Below are 25,998 nucleotides of genomic sequence, written 5' to 3'. Positions count from 1 at the left end.
TTAAAATGTCTCTTTTTTGGCAAATGCACATAGAAATGTCCTCCTGGGTCAGAATGAAATACATGATGAATAACTCTGAGAATTTTCTGAAAGCTAACCCCACATCAAAAGACAATTTTAAAATATCTCATATGACACAAGACAAAAGTATAAGTAGGGTTCTTTATTTCTTAAATGAAATGTGAGTAAAAACCTGAGAAATAACTAATTTTAACTATCCAGGAACCTAGGTAAATTCACTCATGTACAAATATAATGTTTGAGTACTGCGATGACAGAGATTCAAATCATAACATTCTAGCAAACACTTTCTGCAGGGAGGACCGTGCCAGTCTCTACAGGAAATGGATTGAACAGCTCATGTCCCATTTTATCCATCCCTATGGATGCAGTAGGATTAAATAACAGCCCTGAGAAAAGCTGGCTATCTTCTTTAACAAAGGATTGATTGCCTACCTGCTAATACACGTGCAAACCTCGCATTCAGTGCACAGCAGCAGCTGACTCTTGCTGTTTCTCGAACAGCTGAGAAGAAAGATGGCATTCCTACCCAACAAGGAGGAAAATTAGGGTTAAACACATCCAGCATTTATGTAGTATTTTTGTCTTTGATGTTTTTGAGACATTTACTTACCTGCTACCTAGTAAGTGGCTTTTCCTTTTCTATTCTTTGATCCCTGAACAGGTTTCATTTACTTAGACACTTATATTTAGATAGGTGCGTAGATGGGAGAAAAAAGGAGATATAATCAATTTAAGGAAAACAGAAATCTAGGCTTAAAATGTCTTACTACTGGATACCCAGAATATTGTGAACAGACATCCTTTGGAATGCTCTAGTGAAATAGATAAGCCAGTAGTAGTTGAATTCTATGATTCAAACACTCCCTCCATGAAACTTCTACCTACCTTAAATGTAACACATTATTTTTCTGTATCTCCTTAAGTCCTTATCTCCAACTTCCTATGATTGTGAGTAACTTTATGAAACTTTAAGTGAAATGGCAAAAGTTTTCATACCAAAAGTCTTGTCGGTTATTACTGGTAAAGAATATAATGGGAGTCCCTGCAAAGCATAATACAGAAATCATTGATCTGATCCTCTGACAGTGGATAGCTTAGAGCCAAGAGCTGTATTTAAACCACAACATAATATTTCAGAAAAAATTTCTTTTGCCATCTTGTGCTTTGTAAATTAGTTTGCAAACTTCTCTTTCATGCAGACATGAACAAGATCTTGAAATTCCCAAGGATTACCAATTTAAAAAATTGTATTTTTAACAAGGTGATAATTTTTTCTATGTCAATGCTACACTGCACCTTGGGCTTTCCAAATGTTTGTATATACAGTAGGTGAGTTTTAAATCTCATGTTATATTTTAAAAGTAGACTACTTAAATGGTAAGTAATGGAACTCGGCCAATAAAATGGCACAACATTAGTATCTTATAAGAGTCTAACACAAAGGCAAGTGAATTATGCCACAGTTAGCTGCTGAGATCAGTTTTAGAAAATAAAATGTTTAAAAAAAGTATAAATTATATATCTATGAATAATCTAAAACAATTCTCAGTGACCCTCACTTCCTTTTGAGTGAGAGAGCTTACTTAAAAACTGATAGTTATATTATTTCAACACATTATATCATTAGTTTTTGCATGGTAATTTCTCTTTAAAACCTTTCCCTTTTGCTTTTCAGTTTAACACACTCATGTAAAAATAATCATGTCCCAAGGATACAATTATAGATCTACATATTGGTGATAGTCTTGGTTTTTAACTAGTGGAAAACAATCATGCTTACACCTATTTGTTCTTCATTTAGAGAAATTCAAACAGATTAAATCTAGTTTTTTTCTCATTGCTTATTTAAAAAGTTCACCAATATATATCAAGTAAAAGGATGCCTCCATTTATCCTGTGCCCTTTGCTCCCACTGTCCTGGGTTGAATCATTTTATTTTGAACAGTTTGGGTGCTTGTCCTCCAGACGTCTTGTTATTTTTCTATGTGTCTTGCTTATTCTTCCTCTCCTCTCCTTCCCTCTCATCCCCACCCATCTTGTCCTTCCTCCCCCCTCCCTCCATCAACAGTACGCCATGGTCATATGAGCCTCCATGCCAGTACAAACAGATCTGCCTTTGTCCTTTGCAGCTTGGCCTGGAGAAGAACTGGCAGATGAACACCTCCTGCGTGGTGGAGTGCCCTGTGAACTGCCAGCTTTCTGACTGGTCTCCTTGGTCAGAATGTTCTCAAACATGCGGCCTCACAGGTTTGTGTGCACCTTCATCAGCATTAGGCTGAAGGCCAAGGAACGGGAAATAAAATATACCTTTTGCTGTAAGTCATATCAAATAATCTTCAGAAACGTTGAATCAGGGTGTCTTTCTTTCCAAGACATCTGAGCCTTCCTTGTTCCTCAGATCTCCCTAAGGAGAAATGTCTGTGATGCCCTCACCCAGTGAGATATATGCTCATACAACCATGACATATTGGTAAAGTTGCATCACTTTGTGTCTCCTAAAGGAAAAATGATCCGAAGACGAACAGTGACTCAGCCCTCTCAGGGCGATGGAAGACCATGCCCTGCCCTCACACATCAGTCCAAGCCCTGCCCAGTGAAGCCCTGTTACCAGTGGCAGTATGGCCCATGGTCTCCATGCCATGTGCAGGTACCAAATATCAGAAGGTTGTATGGAAATGGGTATTATTTATTTGCATTCTATATTCTTTATCAGCAATACTTTTCAGAGCTTACAAATGGCATGTTTCCTCTTAAGGGTTTTTAGGTGCCTTGCCATTTCATAACGGTTTAATTAACTTTAACAAGCACTCCCTCTCCTGTATTTTTTAAATCATTTGGAGACTGATTCACTGTAATGAAAATTGACTTGCCTGTCTTTAGCTAGAAAACAAATAAATTGTTCAATGTATGCTTTATAGCTAATGTCCCATAGGACTTTTTCCCTATGGTTTCAAATGCTTCTTTTACTGCTTGTAAATCAAAATCAGTGGTGCAGAGATGATTGTAAATGATGAGCACACTAATGAATTATTTTTCCTTCCCTAATTAGTTATGTCTTCCTCCCTCCTTTCCAGGATGCCCAGTGTGGTGAAGGGACCAGAACAAGGAACATTTCTTGTGTAGTGAGTGATGGGTCAGCTGATGATCTCAGCAAAGTGGTGGATGAAGAATTCTGTACTGACGTTGAACCCATTATAGATGGCAATAAAAAAATAGTCCTTGAAGAAACTTGCACCCAGCCTTGCCCAGGTAACAGTAAAACAAAATTCACACTTTCTTTATTTCTTACCAGGACCAGAGTCATGAAGGGGTTGCCTAAATAGTCTAAGTTAAGGGATTCAGTGGCCTTCTCATTCAGTAATATCTGTGCAAACAGCTAGATGCTGTATTGTGGATGAAGGCAGATGCTGCCTCATTCCTGCCACATGGTGGTGAAGTTCAGGTCTCCCATGTGGCCTCTGTTGACACCCATTCCCATTGGAGTTTTAACATCTTTAAGAGATGACAATTAAGGCCTTAGGCTTATGCTTGACAGGTAAAATATGAAAGAAAAGTTCAGCAAATAGGGATAGAACATACATCTATTTAGGATTTCCAGAAGAAGAAAATAGAGAATAAGAGAGAGGCAGAGTTTAAACACATAAGGGCTAATAAAAGATTTAAGTCCTCATAATGAGAGGTTAATCTGTGTTCTGGGTTAGAATCAACAACAAATTCACCCCCTAGATACACTGTAGTTAAAATATAAAATGTAAAATTAGTAAAGCATTCAGAAAGGAAGAAAAAAAAAAAGACTACCTGCCTACCTGCAGCTAGAAGACAATGAATAAGAATTATGACAGAATTTTCTTTTTTTGAGAGGGCATCTCTCATATTTATTGGTCAAATAGTTGTTAACAGTTAACAACAATAAAATTCTGTACAGGGGACTCAATACACAATCATTAATCCACCCCAAGCCTAATTCTCGTCAGTCTCCAATCTTCTGAAGCATAACGAACAAGTTCTTACATGGTGAACAAATTCTTACATAGTGAATTAAGTTCTTACATGGTGAACAGTACGAGGGCAGTCATCACAGAAACTTTCGGTTTTGATGATGCATTATGAACTATAAACAATTAGGTCAAATATGAATATTCGTTTGATTTTTATACTTGATTTATATGTGAATCCCACATTTCTCCATTATTATTATTATTATTTTTTTAATAAAATGCTGAAGTGGTAGGTAGATGCAAGATAAAGGTAGAAAACATAGTTTAGTGCTGTAAGAGAGCAAATGTAGATGATCAGGTGTGTGCCTGTAGACTATGTGTTAATCCAAGCTAGACAAGGGCAACAAAACATCCACGTATGCAGAAGATTTCTCTCAGAACAGAGGGGGTGAGGTTCTAAGCCTCACCTCTGTTGATCCCCAATTTCTCACCTGATGGCCCCCCTGCGACTCTGCCTGTCTTAGGTTGTTCCCTCTCTTGAGGAATCTTACCGGTATGACAGAATTTTTAGTTACAATGAAAGCCAAAAGACAATGGAATAATATTCAAAGTGTGATGGAAGATAATAATCAATCTAAAATGCTAACCTCAGCTAAATGATCATTCAAGAGTCAGGAGAAATAATATTATGGAAGAAAATATTGGAAGAAATCATTCCAATTCAGTTTTGGGCCAAAGGGGTACATAACAGTAAAATGTAGAAAGCAGATGTTGTATATCAAATAGTTAGTAATAATAGGCAGACAGAGATAAGCTAATATTTAAGAATGTGGGCTTGATGTAGAGAACTTTAGGTAGATAGAAAGTCAAAATAGGCTCAATGTAAAACATGAACCTAAGGCCTTGAGAAAGATCTGGAGGTAACAGTTTATTAGTGGACTAGAAAAGAACAATATTGTAAGTGAATTGCCTCTATTTTTTACCCACAAATGGAGTTTCTATTCTCCAAATTTGCTTGTAATTATAAGAAAAAAATATCTAACTCTTTATGAAATATGTTATTTTAAATATGATCCCCCAAAAATTAAGAATAAGGATTTGCAAATAATGATTAATGATAAAATAGACATTCTATATAAAAAGGATATGATTTAAGAAAATTTTAAAGATGGGTAACTTACATATATATTTTTTAAGTTTTAATGGAATTAAGTCCCTAAAAGCTGGAAAAGCTGACATTATGGGTTGGCCATTTATTATCTCATCAATTTACTCACTCTTTATTAAGTAAATTATTTGAGGTGATAATATTGGCAGTTTCTAGAGTTGGTTATTAAGATGAACTGAATAAAATGGAACAGAGCAGTAAATAAAATAACCCCTGGCACTTTGAACTATACTCCAGACTTTGAGAGTATTCCCCACTGTCAACTGTAATAATAGTTTTTGTACACACTGATATTTTCATCTACTTCAGGATAAGAAATAAATTTTTTTTTTGGAGTCTAACTTTCTAGACCTAAATGAAGTGTTGCTTCTTAGACATTCTCCACACCTGCGAATAATAACCTTTTCCTATTTCTTGCCCCCAAATGGGCCTGATTTCAATCCAGATCTCACACACAAGCCAAGTAAAATCATTTCACTTCAAAACAGACTAAGGTTGAGGTTTTGGCTACAGGTGAGGAGTCCAGACAGAGCCAAGGACTGAGCCTTTGGACTTTGATGTTCTGAATGACCACATAATGAACACAAGATGACCGAAGCTAACAGTTGGGTGGCCTACGTATTCCAAAACCAAATCTCCAGCTCCAGGAATAGGATCATACAACACCCACGACCTAGAGCAGCACTGGCATTCTTGCTGGACATTGGTGTCTGGGTTACTTACTGTGGAGTCTCCCACTTGTTTTCATTATCATCCATTCATTCAATCATCCATTCACTCACCTCTTATTCATCAAGTGTTTATGTAGACCAGGCACTGAGCTCAAGACACAGTAAGAGACAATCATGCCCAGCTCTTAGAGGGTTTACCTTCTAATGGGAAAGACAGTTTCTAATCTAATAATGGCATAAGTAAATAAAAGATTCAAATCTGTGGTAAGTGATGTGGAGGAAAACTACAAGATCCCATACTAGTGTAAAACAGGGCAGACCTTTTTAATTAAAAGGTCTTTCTAATTAAAGAGATTACAAATCCAGGAGGAGGCTTGCTTCTCTTACAAATTACAATCTATTCATTTCAGTTCCTCTCTTGCTAGTTTTCTGCAATGATGGCTTTTGAAAGCTAACAATATGCAAGCCAGTAAGCTTTAAAGAGTAAAATGCCAAAGTAGGAAATGGATTTCATGTACTTAATTGTCACATTCTTGGCAAGTATAGTGTAGTTTCATTGTTACAATGGCTTATATGCTCAAAGTATGAAAGCGTGTTTAGTACAAGGCAGTGTCTCACCCTCATTCATTGTTATTAAATCTTTGAAGCCTGACATGGAATATTTGGGGGTGATAATTATATAATTCACAGACTACCATTAAAGATGTATTGAGCATTGTTGTAAAATACACTATATGAAGTGATATAAGCAGTAATACAGCCTGTTAGTAAAAAGTCGTCTTATTTCCATGTAGTTTGTAATCACTGAGGTGAAGTTAAACTGTCTTCATATAGAGAGGAGTTTTTAATTTTAATAATTCTCCTTCATAATTAAAAACTGAGTAACCCAAAAGTAGCATTTCCTAGGGGACAGAAATGTTCCTAAAGCTTCTTAGACTACTTAAAAATTCTTACTAGTTTCTTTTTCCTTAATACTTCTAAAATTTAGTAGAATTTTCTGTACTTCAGGATGACATTAGAGTATTAATGACATACTACAGTAAAGGTCTACAAAAATCACTTCATTTACTATGTACCTGTTAGTCAATAATTCATGTCTTGGCAAAATTTCTTAATCATGGCACAAGAAGTTTTCTCATTAATCAGTTCTTCAGGCAACTTTGTGCTAATATTAGACATCTTCAGCATAATATAAGGTGATATGAATTACTCATGTGGGATGGCTGAAGTAATTAAAATGTTAAAAATCCCTTATGGATTTGTGTCTATCATAATTTACTGTATCCACTGAAAAGTATTACTGAGCAGTCAGTCCTGAAAGATGGTTGGGTATATGGGAAAGAAATCTTGTGAAATCTTCCCTGTTCTCAAAATGTTTGAAGATGTTGATGAGGAACAGTGATACACTGAGGCCCACCAATTCCACTCCTAGATATATACCCAATACAAATAAGTATATGTAAGTTCACTAAAAGACTCACACCTAAAATGTTCACAACGTCAGTATTCATGCTAGGAAAAATTTACTGCTGGACACATGCCCATCAACAGTAGAACGGACATCTGAATTGTGGCACATTAATGCAATGGAATAAAATATAGCAGTAGGAATGAACCAAGTAGAAATATATAAACATATGATGGATCTCACAAACAAACATAAATGAGTGAAAGAAACCAGATATTGGAAATAAAAAGTACATGTGGTAAAATTTCATGTCTAACATGACGGGTGTTTCTGAGATTCTGAGAATGCTCTGCTGGATGTTCTTTGCATGAATATATAGTCAAAATGTGAAAATTCAGCAGTTATGATGTGTAATCATGTTGCATGTATGTTATTCTTCAATAATAATTGAAAAAGGGGGGAAGTTGGTTGAAGATGTAGATCCATGAAATGACCAGCATTACTGCCACGACTGCTGTTGCTCAGCTGGCTGTCTCACCTCCATGCCTCTGGGAAGGAATAGGAATAAAGAATAAATGCCAGCTTTCTCAGCCTTGAGCTTCAAGTTCTTTTGAGTCTTGAATACCTAGAAGGCAAGTTTTATGTGTATTTAGAATTTCATTGAATAGTGCCAAGTACTTAATAAACCCCTTTACAATGATAATGACAAGAGTGGTGGTATGTTTTAATCAAGTATTTGTTGTCTCTTAAAAGGAGATGAATCATAAAGGACAAGCTCCTTCAAGCCATAGTTTACAATTGATATTGTTAAGCAACATATATTCTGTATGCAGTAACTTCCACTTAGAAAATACAAGTAGTAATATACACTTATAAAACTACATACAAACCTGCAAATACTGCATATTTCTCTAATGTCATGTATGACTGGCCTGCCTAAAAATATTGCCTGGTGGGGTTAAAAGATACAATGCCTGGGTATAAACTATATGGAATCGGGTATGAACTATAAACCTGTGTTCTGCAGGTGACTGTTACTTGAAGGATTGGTCTTCGTGGAGCCTGTGTCAGCTGACCTGCGTGAATGGCGAGGACCTAGGCTTTGGTGGAATACAGGTCCGTTCCAGAGCTGTGATTATACAAGAACTAGAAAATCAACATCTGTGCCCAGAGCAGTTGTTAGAAACAAAATTTTGTGATGGTGAGTGCTACAATTCATGAAAATCAATTCATTTTAGCTTTGTGTCGATAGGCAAAAGCATGATAAAGAATTTTCAGTTGATATGCAAACTTGATAAGATGTAACTTAGGATCGAGAATTAAGGGTATGATATTGAATTCTAAAGATTCAGAGGAAGAAAAATCTTGCCACCCTTCATGAATTAGATATAAAATATTGTAAAAATTTTTCCCATTTTTATAAGCCAAAGAAAGCTGAGATAATTAGGAGCACATTATTTGTATACCTATAACAAACTATCATGTATGAATCTAAAAATACCCTCAATTTATTTAAATCAAAAGAAATAAGGAAAAATTACAAATCTACAGCAAAATGAGATATTTTCCTATATCCTCAGGAATTGTTATAGTATTTTTAAGAAATCTAAATTTGACATACAACATATATGAACACAAATGTTTATGTGTATATGTGTATGCACACACACACACAGAGCCATGCACCCAAATAAGCAATGCAAGACATTTATTTCAAGAGCACTAAAATGTCATAGTTTGAAAAACAGAGAGTGTCTAAATGAAAACAAAAGAATTGAGTAGCAGAGAATGTAGGGCTGAACCTCTCCTACCTCTCCTGCCTGCTTGTGTTCTGAAACAGTTAAGTAGTATGACATATAACAATAAATAGGAGGCAAACTATCCCTTTTATTACTGAAAAGTTGGAAGAGAAGGTATAGAATGATGCAGAATAATGCTTAGAATGAAAGCCAAGTGGGCTAGATGACTTCACCCAAGAATTAGATAGGATTATGTGTCTTGGAGTTCAATCTTCCCAAATTTGCCAACCAGATAAACCATCCCATGTAGCCTAAGATAGAGTATGTAAAGAAGTTGGGGAACATCTGGGGTTACAATAAATAAAATAATTCCCAAGGAAAGAAAGTGATTTGTTCACCCCCAAATGACAATGAAATGAAATTACAAATTAATAACAAGGGCAGAAGAAATACTCCCATGCACACACTGAAGTAAAAACCACACTTCTAGACAATTACATATCATCTTAAGTGGGATGTGGCATGGAAGTACTTAGAAGAGAACTTAAAGCCTTCAGTGCTTACATAGGAGGGAGAAGGGTTTAAAATGAGCTAAGCATTCAACTTAAGATCTTTTTAAGAAAGGAAAAAAGAAGTAGAATATAACCAATACAGATAAATGCAATTCATGAGATAGAAAACAAAGAAACAAGATAATTAACAAAACCATTAGCTGGTTTTTTGACCAAACTAACAAAATAGATTTTGCCCCCTCATGGCAAAATCAATGAAGGAAAAACCTAGCAAAATCAGTACTACTACAAAGAGGGCTTAGAACACTATAATTCTATGATTAAATTTTGCTAATAAATGTAAAAACTTGGAGACACTTTAGAATATTATAATTTATCACGAGTAATAGAAAATCTAAGCCATGAGTTCTGTAACTATTAAAAACTCAAATCTATCAGGAATTTACTCACACCTGCACACAAACTGAGACCTAAATGGCTTTAATTGTGAGTTTTACCAAAATTTAAAGAGACAACCCCCTTTTATGTGAAATCTTAAGAAATAGAATAAAGTTGAGTGAGAAAAAAGTTGAGGAAAATCTCAACTCCCATGCTAGTATAACCTTGACAGTAAAAATCAGTCAATGCAAATAAAGTCACCAATGAAAATAGATGTCAAAAATCATAAAAGATACCCAGAATTATACAGTGACAGCCAGAAATTTCCTTTCTGGAGATTTACTCTAAAGCACCAACAGACTGGACAGGATGACTATTGAAGCATTGTTGTAATAACAAAAATTGAAAACAACCTAAAAGGCCATCCAGAGAGGAAGTAGCTAAGTAAATTGTGGTATTTAGTACAGTGGAATTCTGTATGTCAGTTAAAATAAATGGACTATATCTACATTTAAAAAGTCACATAGAAATATTTCATCTTTAACACTATCAAGTTTCAGAATGAGTATGATTTTTTTTAAGATTTTAATATATATTTTATATACAATATGTATATTTTACATTTACATAAAACAGTAAGAACTGTGGCACAGAAATGCATGTATTACTTCAGAATAATGGGTTTTGCAGATATGGAGGGAGATTAGACAGGGAGGAATATGATAGGACATACAGCTTATTTGTTATTTTTTACTCATTAACAAGCAAAAGAAAACTAATGCATGACTAAATGATGGTTGACTGAACGTATCTTTTAACTATTCTCTGTCCTTGTCTACATAATTGGTATTTCTTACTACTTTCAATAGAACATAAAATTAAATTAAAAATCCAGGTTCACATCAGATAGTATAACAGACATGGAAATTAGTTATGTATCTGGAATTTTGTAGCATTGATATGGCAGTTTCAGGACAACCAATTAACATTTGAGTCATTTAAGTTGGGCTTCTCATCATGTTTCAATTGTGTTAACATACTTTATTAATACTCCATCACCATGAATGTCTTTCTAGAGCACAGAATGCTTCTTTCACGTTTATTGTGTCCCTGCAGATGGACAGTGTTATGAGTATAAATGGATGGCTAGTGCTTGGAAAGGCTCTTCCAGAACAGTCTGGTGTCAAAGGTCAGATGGTGTAAATGTAACAGGTAAACTTCCAATTTCTTTTGTTCTTTGAAAGTCTTCCTGTAACACACATGTAACTGCAACAGTTTAAAGAAAATAATTAATGAAGATATCCTTTCCAATTCAGTGCATGGTTAGAATTCAGGTGACCAAAGACAAATTATTTTTTAACAATTTCAATTAGGTTCTCCCTCACCCTGACATTTTAAACATTGCTGCCAGAATTTACTTAATTAAAATACTGTCTAACTCTAATAAGTACTTATTTATAAGTAAATAATTGTCAGATTGTTCTTCCTAGAAATTTTACATATTAATAACTTACTACATGCTAAAAACAAAATGAATTTTTTATCTGTATCTGTGTCTGTGCCTTCAAGGCAATACATATATAGACCAAATATACTACCGAGGGACTCTGATTATACAAATCCCAATATCTTGCCTGAGTTCAGAAGTCTGTGATATATAGATTTTTATTAATTAGTAGGAAAGACCTGTTGGTAAATCTCAAGCTCAGAGGATCTGAGCAGCTCACCTACTCTGTCCCCACTCAAAAATTATTACATATTCAAAGAAGAAATCCAAATGAATAACTTTTTGTGGATGTTCTTCGACCCAAACATACCCCCAAAGAACCTACTCTAATCTGCATATATTTAAAGTTTCCTTATCTGAGCCCCATCAATGTAGGGGATCCCAAAGACTCTTTGAAGAGGGAAAACACTTGATTCCAGATATGTAGTGAGCCACCCTCCTAGTATATTAGAAAAAAGCCAAGGTCAAAACTAGGACTTCAGCCTCAAACACATGGATCCAAAGTCTAATGTCTCCCTTTAAACTATTTACCATTACAAATCTAATCCACAGGAACTCTCAGTAATGTAGGAGCAGCGTGACTGTTGACAGTAAACTGTTCACTAGTTAACCAGCTGACCTGCTGCTGTTGTTTGACCCTCCGGCTGGGAGAAAAAATAACGTGTGTTTGGGTGCCTCTGAGTAAGGCCCATTTATAAATTTAGCTGTAATATATACAGTAAGATAACAGGCGAAGAGATCATAGGCTTTTTGGAAAGCATCAATTTTTATATTGAACTTTAAATTACCTGGGTTTATTGAAATCTGATTACCTATTTCCTCCCTATGAAAGCTGGTGCAGGATGTCAAATTATACTCTTGTAAAGATAAGATTTTATATATGATTGATTGTATCAGGAAACCCTTGATAATAGCAAGTCCCACTGAACACATATATATGAAAATAAAAGACACCTACCAGGAACCCCTTTGTTCTCTCACAGTGTTATTTCTGGGAGAAAATCTGTTCCAACTACACCAGGCTAAGAGGGCATAGGGGGAAAAGGAGCTGTGGGAGGGGAAGCACAGGCTTTCTGAACCCATGTTAGAGACGGGGTCCACTCAACTCAGGTTTTGAAAATGAATGTCTACCTTTTTCTTTAAACTGTTCAGGGGGAATTTTATAGTTTCCTCAGCAGTGCCTATTAGTTTTCAGTGTTTTCTTTTTTCCAAATATGGATGCAAATAATATTTGTCTGCCTTTTCTTCTACATGTTAAAAGCTCTTTTCCCATTGAAATTGTGACTATTCCCCAATGCAAAGGCAAATCAAATTTTAAAAGCTTAGCCTGTAGAAATCATATTTCAATTTCTTTTCAGTGACTTTTTTATAATTAAAAAATAAATCCAGTGATTTGTTTCTTTCTAATACTGTTTGATACCAAAAATCCAATGTGTAAATGACTTGTGATAAACTTTGTAAGCATTCTTCTTCTACCTTTTAGGAGAGATGAGATTCTTTATGAGAAATAGACAAGCATGTAAAGTATATTACCTACCTGCAATGATTGATTTCATTTTATGGAGTTGGCCTTATAAGGAACTCTCCTCGTGTTATTATCATCAGATAATAACTTCAATATGGCCATTTAACTGCACTTGCCTTGCAATGACTGCTTTTCCATAACACTTTTCTATGAATATTTTGTTTATAATATTGAGAGATAAGACAAAAAATTAACAATAAGCACCTTTGATTTAATTCCAGAGGATCCTCAGTTCCATAAATATAGGAGAAACTTTGCTTTGCTAAAATTCTGTTAAGTGAACGAGTATGGTTTAAAACTGTGGGTGCCTTCTATATCTTTATGACAGCCATTCTCATCTGAAAGCCTCACTTATAACAGCTCAAGCACACTTTGTACAATACTTGAAAGGAAGGAAGAAAGAGAGATAAATGAGAGCTGCAATGTCAAGTTAAAGCAGTAGTGTGAACACACGACTTGGTAGCTACATTTGTTTTCTTTCCTGTATCCTGAAAGATTCTGAATTTGCAGGAGCACTGATTTTCTTAAAAAAAAAATGTACATTATAAAAAAGTACATTTGTGTGGTAGTCACATGAATTGACAAGACATCTCAAGGAACATGAAAACTATTTCTTTGAATAGCCAAGAAAGAATATTAACTTTAAGGGAAAATTAAATCTGCCTTTTAATGTTGGGCTTGGCTTCAAGAACCATGACAGAAATAGCCGTGTGGTACTGTTTTGCAAGTAGCAACTACAAAATCAGCCATTCAACAAGTGCTTATGGAGCATCTGCTAAGTGCCAGGGCTGTTCTGTCTCCTGTGACTAAGGAAAGCCTCAAGTTCCTAAATAAAGTGGTCAAGGTTAACCAAATATTTCAGACAACCACCCTCATAAAAATGCATGGATTCCCAAAGTGGTTAAGATTCAAAGACAAGTGTATAACAGCAGTGTATTTTTATCATTGCAAGAGATGCTACTTGTCAAAATTGATTTTCTGTTCTGCAGGGGGCTGCCTGGTGGTGCACCAGCCTGATGCTGACAGGTCCTGTAACCCACCGTGTAGCCAACCCCACTCGTACTGTAGTGAGGTATGTGTGAATTCATTAGGGCAGACAGGCTAGCTTCATCACCTGTCATCCCACTGCCTCTTGTGCATGTGCAATCCATTTTCCTCCTAGCAAAGCATGTCTTGAGGCATTAAGTTCTGTTTTTAGAACTCTCCTTTTACCAACATAAACAATTCTGCATGCACTTGCTTCTGCTGATAGAATATGTTGGTATACAGTACAAAAATCATTTTCTTTTTATATAGTTGAGATAGAAATTACTTGCAATGAATTCCCAAAACAGTACTTCTTTAAAAGTCTTCTCCTCGAGTCAGGTCTGTTATGGTTTCAAAGATCTCTTGCATGTGTAGAAATCTTGTTCTCCTGCAGGCAAGGACGTGCAGTTGTGAGGAAGGGTACACTGAAGTCATGTCTTCTAATGGTACACTTGAGCAATGCACCCTTATCCCCGTGGTGGTGATGCCCACCGTAGAGGACAAAAGAGGAGATGTGAAAACCAGTCGGGCTGTACACCCAACCCAGCCCTCCGGTAACCCAGCAGGACGGGGAAGGACCTGGTTTCTACAGCCATTTGGGCCAGGTGACGTGACTAGACAGTGTTGATATAGAAGTCTTTACTTATGTATTTAATCAACACCAAAGGATTAAAAAATGAGCATTTTTCATATGTTATATATTATTTCATTTATACTCATTTGTTCTGATACTGCTATAGATGATAATTTTTTACAATTATTAAGAAAAACATGCTCAAAGGTCAGAGAAATGAATTACTTTCTCCTGAGAAAAATTTAACCTTGATATTAGTTATTTCAATCTCAGTGCTAAGTTTACAAGTATAATTATGCTCACATTGAACAAATGAAAATATTAATTAGGAAAAGAGAGCATTGTCATTCAGAACTGGAATAAATAAAACTATAAAGGCATTCAGGAATCTTTCATTTGGACACAGAATGATAATAATTTGAACCTAAAATAGGTACATCAACAATGCAGTACTGTGCCAGAGTGCACTTGGTAGCCAGCCCAATTTCTCTCAGCCCTTAGACTTGTGACTCTCAAATACTCAGAATCTATAGCAGCACCAGATACACAGGGGCAGGGGTAGAGTCTTCCTGTCTACATGGGATGATGTAAACTTGGAGACTCACCAGATCCTTGTCATATTTAGCAGACAGGTCTTAATGTGTCTAGTAATGGACTTGAAGCCAATACAGGCAAAAACTTGAAGGCCCAATAAAATGCTTTCCCTACTCCGCACACTCTCCCTCCAATCGGATCAACAATATGCTTACCCCTAGAAATGAGCTGGTGCTTAAAAACGTGCTACAAGGGCTATTTAGTAGCAAAGGTCATGTCACTTTTTCTTTTTTTTTTTTTTACCATTTTTATCTCCATATGTTGGGTGCATTGCCTTCCAGCTGTGCCACCTACTAGCCTCGTGGCCTTGGGCAGCCACTCTGAGACTCTGTCTCCTGATCATGCCACTTTTTCTTATACAAAGAGGGATAATAGGTTAATGATCAAAGGAAATCTCCAAGCAAAGTCAGGCATAGGCTATAACTCCATTAGAAACATGAGAAAGGAAGAGATTTGCATAGGAAGCACAACAATATTTTTAATGCATTACATCAAAACACTTTCCCTTATTGGAGAATCATTGTTAAGTATTTTTTAACTACTTTCAGTATTTGGGTGATTCACATTTAGCCACATTATCCCTGCCTTGACTAGGTGTTTAGCTGAAAATAGCAAAGCTGACTTGTCTGTGCAAACAAACATGGGACACTCTTCTCTCAGTGTTCAAGACAGTGGACCAGCAAACGGCCATTGGCAATCTTGTCCTTGACCAAGAATTAAGCAGATCTCCTCACATCAAAACTGTTTTTTAAAAAGAAAAAATATTATTGTCATTTTAAATTTAATATATAGCTTCCCTAAAGTGAACATTTTAGTGTATTAAAAAGATACACATTCTTTAAAAAAGTGCTTTTAGACCTTATTTTTAGTTTTTGAAAAATCCAAGAATATTTGTTGAAGATCTCTCAGAGCAGAGAAACCCAGCAGTGGAACAGCTCTTTTGTTTTTCAACCCAGCCAGCTCAAATATTAAAAATATTTATAATTAAAAAGGATATTTAGAATATTAACATAATTGGTTTCCAGCAAATGAACCCCTAAGCGGTCCAGCTCTAGGCAGAAAAAATTTCATGTCCTGATTCACTTTTGATGCCCTCAAAATACTGAATAAACTAAAGTCTCTCTGGGGTCAATTTGCTCAATCTATAATTTTAACATTAATATCATGTGTTTAATTGTATGTATGCAACAGAAAATATATGCTGATGTAAGGATGTAAGGATCAAATTAAGTTAGGCAAAGTCATTAATAGTATCTTCTATTTGAATTTTATGCAGAACATAAAACAGATGTTCAAAGAGAATGAGACCAGAAAAGTCCCTCTCTTGATTCCATATAATAGAAAAAGTTACTTAGAGATCCTTTCATATGTTAATCAAACTTGGTTATTTTTGCAAATAATATTGTCCAACCAATTTTAAAATATAGCAGAAATTATATAAAAGAATATTAATTAAAAAACATGTTAAGTATGTTCACTTTCAATTCATCTGGCAAAAAAATATTACAATGGTAAAGTTTATGTTTACATACCTGTCTGTATCAACTCTAAGTTGTTGGACTTTTTTGAAATTGCCATATTTTTCTTCTTTTCTTATAATTGCCATTCTCAAAATAGAATGAAAATTAGAAGAAAATGTTTATTTAGCATTACAAATACATTGGATTTGAAGTAAAATTCAGATAAGCAGCAGCCAAAATTCACACATATTACCTTGAAATCTGAGCACAAATTGAAAACATTATTTATTATTTTTCCATTCAATTTTCATTGTAAATTTATTTTTAATGAAGCAGCATCTAACATAATAGCAGCAGCTTTGCATTAATCATTAACTGTGCCTAAGCAATAATTCATTCTGAATTTTGAAAGGGCTTGGTCATATGTGACTGGTCATTGTTCATAGTTAAAACTGTCATATATATATATAGATATAAATATATATATACATACAAGACAAATGTAAATTAATGTCTAATATCCATTCTTCTTAGATGGGAGACTAAAGACCTGGGTTTACGGTGTAGCAGCCGGGGCATTTGTGTTACTCATCTTTATTGTCTCCATGATTTACCTAGCTTGGTGAGTGATTAAATATTTCAAAACCTCGGGGAATGCATAATCTCTCTATTTCAGCAAAATCACTGTCAAATAACCATAACACAAGAACAACAAACTAATGTCTCAAGTAAGTGTTCCACATTTACGTAGTGTCCATCTGAAGAAGTACACATGACTGTAGTCTTAGATAATCTAAAAGATAACAAATCTGAGCCGTTTAATTTCTGAGGATGTCAAACTTGCTCCAGGTCATCTTCTCGAGAAGGTTCTCCTTGGTTACACAAGGGAATAGTGTTGTGTATCCTTATGGTGAACGGTGGATTTTGATACTGAATTATTACTAGAGAAAGATATTTTGATCATACCTAAGATTATTCAACTATCTTTTAAAACATGTATTATTTATAAGTTATGTATTATTTCTAAAGGTTTCTGGCCAAATATAAATGATTATAATGTAATGTTACTTCTGTTGTTAGTACTAGAGGAATTCCATTCGAATAATTTATCTCTTACAGGATAATAAAACATTTGAACAGTTCTGTTTCAAGTTAATTCAGAGCATAAAACTAAGAAATGCAAGGTACCAGAATATGAAATGTTATGGTTGAATTTAGGCCACATAGGCAATGAGGCAATTTCAATCTAGCAGTATGTTTTGAATGTTTTTCATTTAAAACAACAAAATTTATAATTGAAGATTTATTCCCAATTTTAATCATTTTTTTTATAGCAAAAAGCCAAAGAAACCCCAAAGAAGGCAAAACAACCGACTGAAACCTTTAACCTTAGCCTATGATGGAGATGCAGACATGTAAAATACAATTTATCCTGGGAACAACCAGTTTCAGCTTTCTGACTTTGTAGTAGACACCCAGAGGCCACAAAGCTATTCAAACTGTGTGAATTAAAAATGCATTGTAACATTCTAAAAAAGCATCATAAAGAAAAGAGTGAACTAACAGTACCATTGGAGATATCAAGAAAGTACCGCTTACACAGAAGCCATCAAGCCCTGAGAATTCTAGGAAATTTAGGTGAATACATGCTGCATTCTAAGAGTTTTTTGTGATCTTTTCTGAAATCTACCAACTGACAATTCACTTTCATCTCGAAAATATGGTTGTGGAATTGACCAGTTAGGATGACTGACGCAAGCCTCTGTCTGCAGTGTTAACCCATAGTAACATTTTAGCATGAATCTCTGCAGTACCAAGATCTCTACAGTACTTACCAAGATCTCTACAGTACTATAGTCAAGCATAACAACACGCATACTCAGCTGAATGACACACATTATTGTCAGATTATATACTTGTTAATAAGCAATTTTAATGGTAAATAAGAGAAAAACTTTAAGCAGAAAACCCATTGAATAAATTCAGCATCTTGGTGGTTGATGGTAGCTTTGATTAACCTGCATTTCAGAGGCAAAGACTCTTTTGTAACACTTCATTCCTGTCTGTCTCCAAAATACGAATGCTGGACAGGTACTAGGATCTTAGAAGAAAGAGTCCTCAAGTTTGGTATTTTATAGTGGTTATTGTCTGGAAAACTAATTTGCTTGTGTTAATACATTTCTACTTTCCCTAATTTTCAAACTGGTTGCCTGCATCTCTTTTGCTATATGGAAGGCACAATTTTGCACTATATTAGTGCAGCATGATAGGCACTTAACCAGTATTGCCATAGAAATTGCCTCTTTTAGTGTGGGATGAAGACATCTGTGCCATGGCTGGAGACATTTGCAAGTTCTTGTGTCCTGAAGAGAGTAAAGGACAGTTTGGATGGCAACAGGATGGAATTAGCTATTACATCTGCTGTATACACTCCTGCTCATCACTGCAGCCATTGTGAAATCGACAACATGGCGGTAATTTAGTGTTCAAGTCCTGAACTCATTAGCCCTCCAAAAGATAGATCCCTCCAGTTGGTTTTTAATTGTATTTTGAAGGCTGTTTATGACTAGATTTTTATATTCCTTATCTTTGTTAAAAAAAGAAAAGAAAAGAAAAAAAGGAGCTGGTTGTCTTTTTAATTTTGAGCAGACTGAGAAAATAATGTATTGGTGATTCTGTAACTAAAGAAATCAAAATTGCGTATTGATTTTACTTTCTCCCTGACTTGTTTTTCTAGTTTCAAATTGAATGTATGTCAAAATCCATAGCTCTCTCTTTCTCACTAGTAAAATTTGAAGCAGTCTTTTAAATATATGATTTCAAAAACTAAAATTTAGAAAGAGGAGAATAAATATTTTGTCCAGGGCTTCATTAAATATCCAGACCAAGGGTGGAAAACCTTTTCTGTAAAAGGTTAGATAGTAAATATTTCCATCCAGGTCTAGGTTGCAAATTCTAAATTCTGCCATTGTGAGAACACAGCCATAGACAATACACAGTACATATAACAATGAGCATGGCTGTTTTCCAGTAAACCTTTCTTTACAAAAACAGTCAGCAGCCCATATTTCAGGTCATGGTTTGCAGACCACTGGTCTAGAAGTTTTTTTCAGTGCTAACTGTCCATTGGGTCGTCTTTAGTTTTCATTCACTTACCATTAGACTGCAATCAATGATTAATTTCAAAGGTGATAAACAGGTATTAAATTTACCACTACACTGAAAGTAGCTATATTTTTTCATAGAGGTAGCCCTGGGAAGGCACAGTGAAATTATATCTAACTTACTACATATGAAAACAAAATTTGAAAGGTGCCATTAAAAACCGATTCCATTTTTCAGGCAACATTTACGGCAACAATCTTTGGGAGAGGCTAGGACATTAGGTTTTCAGGTTTTTTAAAAATAGTGTAACAAGCTATTTTATCTTAAACATAGCCGTGCTGCTTATGAAAGTGGTTTTTGGACAAGAAGGTATTTTACTTTCATTCTAGAGTTTGGACTCCCCCTGCTGTTCATTAGAGTGTTTGCAAGTATTACAAAAGAGCAGGTTAGGATGTTATGGTCCCCAAAATGAATAGATTTCTACACATTGCAAGGAGAATTAAATGTAGTGAGCATTAATTCCTTATTTCATACTCACAGTATTAGGCAATGTAAATAATTTCAAATCAAACAGGTGCTCAGGAAAATGAGGATTTTACTTTAAACCAAGGATTTGAAAAAGGAAAAGCATAAAAACAAATTCCATTTCAACTGTCTTATTGAAGAGGAAGACAAAAATAATACTGTTACTCTAAAACTGTGATTGTCGATATATAGACTCAGGGGTCCTCCAGATAGTCTTCAAATTGATCTCTTTGAATAAAAGGGACTCTATTTGTCCAAAATAGTTGATAAAGAATCTGTTTCAGTTACTTGAAGAATTCAGCTAACAGCTTTATGAAATGTGTGCGACACCTAATGAGTTTGAAATGACTGAATAGAATATTGTTGCTACTAATGTAAAATGTCATTAATTCATAAGTCAGATCACTATTATCCTACCTATATTGTAAGATTTAAATGAATTAATTGATCAACATTATAAAATGTTGTGAAGATACAAGGTTTTTTTATTCATAAATTGATTACAGTTTACAACACCACATATATGCAGGAGACTAGGTTCAGTGTGACCTAGCACTTGCCCACACATTGAATGTTCACTGTTAGGATAAGTAAACAGTGGATGGCCTCTTGTTAGACAGGCAAAAGGAAGGGAATGTAGCTAAGCTGGTTACTTTGGACAAATGAAGGTTACCAGTATTCATGTTTATAACATGAAAATAGCCTTATTCTTGTTTCTAGCATGAGTCAATAATGAGTTAAATACTTTACTGGAATTTCATTAAAACCTTATTCCTCTTGTTCATTCAAACAGTTCAGGAGGGGAATATAGTAACAGCTGTCTATTGACACTTTTGCCTTACCAAAACAGTCTGTGAGCCCAAAAAAGATTTAGAACTACTCTTCTATAAATATGATGGTCTGGTTCATTAAAAAAAGAAGGAAAATATTGACATACTATTATACTATTTTATTGGACTGGTCAGTATAAAACACAAAGAAGTGGTGTAACTGACCACTCTTCCTCATTCATTAGTACTTTAGGATATTGGCCATAATCCTTATTTCAAAGCTTTTTTTGAGGTCATTACATTGTAGCTTAAAGCTAATTTGAAAAGGGGTGCAAAAAAGCATGTCCTTAATTACTTATAACAAAGCACAAATTACAAAGACAAATATTTACTGAATTATCACATGTAAGATATTCTGCCAGGTGCTGTAAAAAGCTAATAATGGCTTTTGTATACATGTGTACCTAAGACATTCAAAAGAAGGAAAAAATGTTTAACAAGTAAAAATAACACCTAAACAAATCATCCTTTCCTCTGGATTTGTTTTTCAATCCTTATGTAATGCCCATGTCTCAGGCCATGCTGTTAGAGTTTTGCTACTGTATCCCTCCTCAATCCTCAGATAGGTGGCAGTGGCACTGTGGCTTAATCAGAGCATTCCAAAGTCCCTGGACATTTCAAGAAAAAGCCACTTACATAAAACTTTGTACAGGAAGCAAGTAACACCTCTCACAGTGTTTTTGTTTTTTCTTTAGACCCCCTCAAATGCCCCATATCCTTGCTCCATTGTGATGAGTTGCTCTGTCTGGTCTTTCCCTACTTTGCTCTCATCAACAACCTATCTTGTCTACTTCCTTTAAAACCACCTTCTCCTAAACATGCTCAAATTCTTAATAAGAAGTAAAGAGGTGAATTTCCTTCCTATTGGAGTCAAAGTGTCACCCAGACGGTGAACATCTTGGTTTAAACAGAATGTACACATCAAAGACATCAGGAAAGAGATAAGGAAAGATGTGGAAGACATGTCAAAACAAGACCTTTTCCTATAAACATGTCAGTTCCTACCCTGGATTTAATGCTACCCCAGTACCCCGCCACCTCCATCATGCCTTTTTGTTCATGTCCCACCCTACCAGACAGTGAGGGAAGCCTGTGCCTTTCCATGCTTATAGAAAGGAGAGCCCATTCTTAGGCTGATTTGGGGTCAAAAAAGATTTGCAAGAATCATGCTTCCCTAGTGATCTGGGACTCACTGTTTGTAAAAATAGTCCCAAATTCAAAGGGAATATTGTTCTATTTCCCCACTGAGGATGTTTACAGTAGAGCAGTCCATGACCCAGTCTGGGAGGAAACTCGTCAGAGAGCCGGCTCCCCTGGGTCTGGTGTAGGTGTGAGAATGAACACCCCTGCCTGTCCCCTGGCTCCGAGGCTTGGGTGGCTGTGAACAGGATTTCAGGTGAATGAAACTGGTGTTTTGGCCTAGCAAACCTTATTCTTTATGAAAAGGAAGTTTCACAGTATGATGTGGTAATTCTGTACCTAGCAGGGTCACTGAAAAATGGTTACGTCTACTTTATTAAAAGAGTAAAACAAATGTTTAATGGTTAGAGTTAATTTTGTAGTTTTATGTTTTGTGTTCCTATCAAGCCAGATCTTAAAATGGGCAGTATATGAAGGCTTTTAGTTTGTGGAGTTATGTTTTCAGCTATCAAAAATCTCTAGATATCAGTCTTATCATTGTGTTTTGTAGATGGTCTTCTTTTTTGTTTTTAAAGCAATAGTTTCTAGATCACCTATTCTAACCCCTCAGTGAACTTTGCCAACTATTTTTCAGGAATCTATTTGTGTTTATTTTTTTAAAGTAAACATCAAGATGCCCTTTCTGGTACTTTTTCCTGCCTATTTCTAGCACATATTTGAAGAGATCAGTAACTGTCATAAAATATAACTTTATTAAATTTGCAGTGTCTTTCTATAAATTATAATCCCCTACATGTGTTTTTTGGTTAATTTAACTACCTGAATATTTATTTTGTTTAAATAAGGAGGCAGCTGTCTAAGAAGTTTTTGTTAAATTACTTCGTAAATTGTGTAATTTATTTTAAATCATGTACATTTCTTTTTTAACGCACAAAATGTCTATGTACAATTAATCACAGATTTGCAAATAATGTCACTAAGCTTTATCCAGTTAATACAGATGGCATGTGAAGATGTAATATGCTTTTTTTACATTTTCATATGGGTTATTTGTAAATAACTATGTTGCTGACAAACATAAACATGGAAATCATTTTCATTATATACATGTGTATCTGTTTTAATTTGCATCATTTGCTGCTCAAATGTGGGTCACAAATTTTTTTTCAGCAAATATCCAAATCCTTTTACTACCGTATTGCCTGTTCCTGTGTCTTTTTTTCACAACTCCAACTTAGAAAATTCAAGAGATGCAAACTTTTACTGTAAAAATATGCTGAGGCCACCAGGTTAATCATTATGGACTAAGGGCCTCTTGGTTTCCAGTTAATTGAAAGGGAGCACCAGCTGGTGAGACGCTCCAGGGTGGGGTCAGCTCTGCCTGCCCAGCCACTTCTCAGAAGCCAAACCTCTCCCCGCCCTTCACCAATGAAAGACCAGACCTAAGAAAACAAGGCCGGAGCTCACACACTAACAAACTGAGATTCTCTCAATTCCCCAAATTAAAATTCCCACATTTACAAATGTAGGAAAGGATGCACAAATTAGATAAATTACTGCCAAGGTAGCTTGCCATAAAAACATTTTCTGAAATAGCTGTTCGCTGAAGTATAAGTAAGCAGGAAACTCTTTAAATATATGAACCACTCAAAGTATGCAGCTGGCCTCAAATACTTGATGAAAAAATGGCGATTTACAGTCTCTTTATTTTCTGTATTTTTCATTACAACTGAGTCTATTTTTAATATATATCACCTAGATATTTCTTTGTATATATCCCTGAGCATTCATAGTCAAATTACTAACTTCAGTTTTTATTTTGCAAGTCCAATTTACGTCCTGCCAACACAAATATGAATGTAACTTGTCTACAGTCTCTATTTCCTTCCTGAGTCTAGTGATCCCTTTCATTAAACTCTGAACATAGGCCAAAGAAGAACCAATACACTTCAATTTGGAGTTCTCGTCGGTGTCAGTTGCTTTCAAAAGGTAGCAGCTACATCTAAAAATGGTCAAACACGGTCAGGCTTTTGACGTTGCAGTTTTTTCTTTTCTTTTTTTCAAGATGACTTCCAGGGGGACCTTTATACCTTCCTCCACAGCATCTCCCTGCCAAGGAAGCTCCCGTTAGCAATCCGATGTGTGACCTGCCATATTTTTCTCCTTCATGTGATCTTATAAAACATGATGGGGAAAGAAGGAGAAAAAGGGAATGAGAAAAATGGGCTGAATTTTTTTTTAATTAAAGTATCATTGATACACAATCTTATGTTGGTTTCAAATACACAACATCGTGGCTCAGCATTTACCCATATTATCAAGTCCTCACCCCCTCCAGTGCAGTCACTCTCCATCAACATAGTAAGATGTTACAGAATCATGAACTGTATTCTCCTTGCTGTACTACCGTCCCCATGACCAACCTATATTGTGATTGTGAATTATTGCGCCCCTTAATCCCCTTCCTCCCTGCAACCTCTCCCCCTTGTTAACCACTAATCCCTTTTCAGTGTCTATGAGTCAACTGCTATTTTGTTCCTTCTGTTTTGCTTTGTTTTTATACTCTACAAATAAGTGAAATCATTTGGTATTTGTCTTTCTCCATCTGCCTGGCTTATTTCACTGAACATAATACCCTCTAGCTCCTTCTGTGTTTTTACAAATGGTAGGGTTTGTTTTCTTTTTATGGCTGAATAATACTCCATTGTGCATATGTAGCACAACTTCTGTATTCATCTACTGATGGACACTGACGTTGCATCCCTATCTTGGCTATTGCAAATACTGAAGCTATAAACATGGGGGTGCATATGTCTTGTCAAATCAGGGATCTTGTTTTCTTTGGGAAAATTCCTAGGACTCGAATTACAGAGTCAAATGATATTTCTATTTTCCGTTTTTTGAGGAACCTCCATATTGCTTTCCACAAAGGTTGCACCAATTTATATTCCCACCAACAGACAAGAGGGTTCCCCTTTCTCTGCTTCCTCACCAGCATTTGTTGTTTCCTGTCTTTTGGACAGTGGCCATCCTAACTGGTGTGAGGTAATATCTCACTGTGGTTTTGATTTACATTTCCCTGATGATTAGCGATGTGGAGAATCTTTTCATGTGCCTGTTGGCCATCTGAATTTCTTCTTTGGAGAAATGTCTGTTCAGGTCCTCTGCCCAAAATGGGCTGAATATAGTAGTGACAATTAGAAAACAGCTTTTTTTTTCTATTACTGTTTTCAAACACAATGAAATGTTTGCACACACACCCCCCACACACACACACACCACCACCACCCAGTTCCCTCCTCCAGAAAAACACCTAAGACAAATCCCATAGCTTCTTGGTCACAATTTAAGTTATGGAAAACTCCTAATCCAGGATAAAATAAATCATCAGTCCCTCTTATTGTTTTCATTTCCTTGACCACTAGCAAATTTGAGCAACTTTTCATCTCTTCATACATGTATTGGCTATTTAGATTTTGCCCTCTATTACATACAATTTTTACATGGCAATTCTGATATCAAGTGGTTGTTAATTTTAGACCATCAACAAAATTTAACTTTTCAGTAAAGAAAAGCTTTCTGGATTTTATTTCTCTGCAATCTATTTTATTATTCCAGGCAGAGATGCTTTTCCAATGGCCCCTGCCCCCTCACTGCCCCCAACTTTCTGCTATTTCCTGACCGTGCTCACCCCACCTCATGCTAACCTCCAGGCAGGGTCACATGGAGGTGCTGAAGCTGGATTTCCATCTTCTATTAAAATCACCCCGTTTCCTCAGAGCTCTGCCTTTACTATTACCTCTGCCTGGAACACTCTTCCCGTCACCACAGTCCCTGCTGCTCCCTCACTTCACAGCAGGTCTCTGCTTAAATG

At 35.6% G+C, this 25,998-nt stretch overlaps 1 protein-coding gene across 5 annotated transcripts in view; it reads left to right on the top strand.

Moving 5' to 3' along the window:
* THSD7A (thrombospondin type 1 domain containing 7A) overlaps nucleotides 1–23,228 on the top strand; it is an 809,828-nt gene extending 786,600 nt beyond the window's left edge. For 4 of the 5 annotated variants that reach the window (XM_057504555.1, XM_057504554.1, XM_036894464.2 and 1 more), the window contains 9 exons: nucleotides 2,154–2,271; nucleotides 2,526–2,671; nucleotides 3,099–3,273; nucleotides 8,237–8,410; nucleotides 10,955–11,050; nucleotides 13,860–13,942; nucleotides 14,291–14,501; nucleotides 17,059–17,146; nucleotides 17,859–23,228. In XM_057504555.1, the coding sequence (XP_057360538.1) occupies nucleotides 2,154–2,271; nucleotides 2,526–2,671; nucleotides 3,099–3,273; nucleotides 8,237–8,410; nucleotides 10,955–11,050; nucleotides 13,860–13,942; nucleotides 14,291–14,501; nucleotides 17,059–17,146; nucleotides 17,859–17,943 (1,176 nt within the window). In that variant the 3' untranslated portion in view covers nucleotides 17,944–23,228. The remainder of the gene's footprint in view (nucleotides 1–2,153; nucleotides 2,272–2,525; nucleotides 2,672–3,098; nucleotides 3,274–8,236; nucleotides 8,411–10,954; nucleotides 11,051–13,859; nucleotides 13,943–14,290; nucleotides 14,502–17,058; nucleotides 17,147–17,858) is intronic. The other variant, XR_008998498.1, reaches the window with a different exon arrangement.
* The last annotated feature ends 2,770 nt before the right edge of the window (nucleotides 23,229–25,998 follow it).

This window comes from Manis pentadactyla, chromosome 7 (assembly GCF_030020395.1).
Source record: "Manis pentadactyla isolate mManPen7 chromosome 7, mManPen7.hap1, whole genome shotgun sequence".
Taxonomy (NCBI): Eukaryota; Metazoa; Chordata; class Mammalia; order Pholidota; family Manidae; genus Manis; species Manis pentadactyla.
This window is presented reverse-complemented; position numbering and strand designations above follow the sequence as displayed.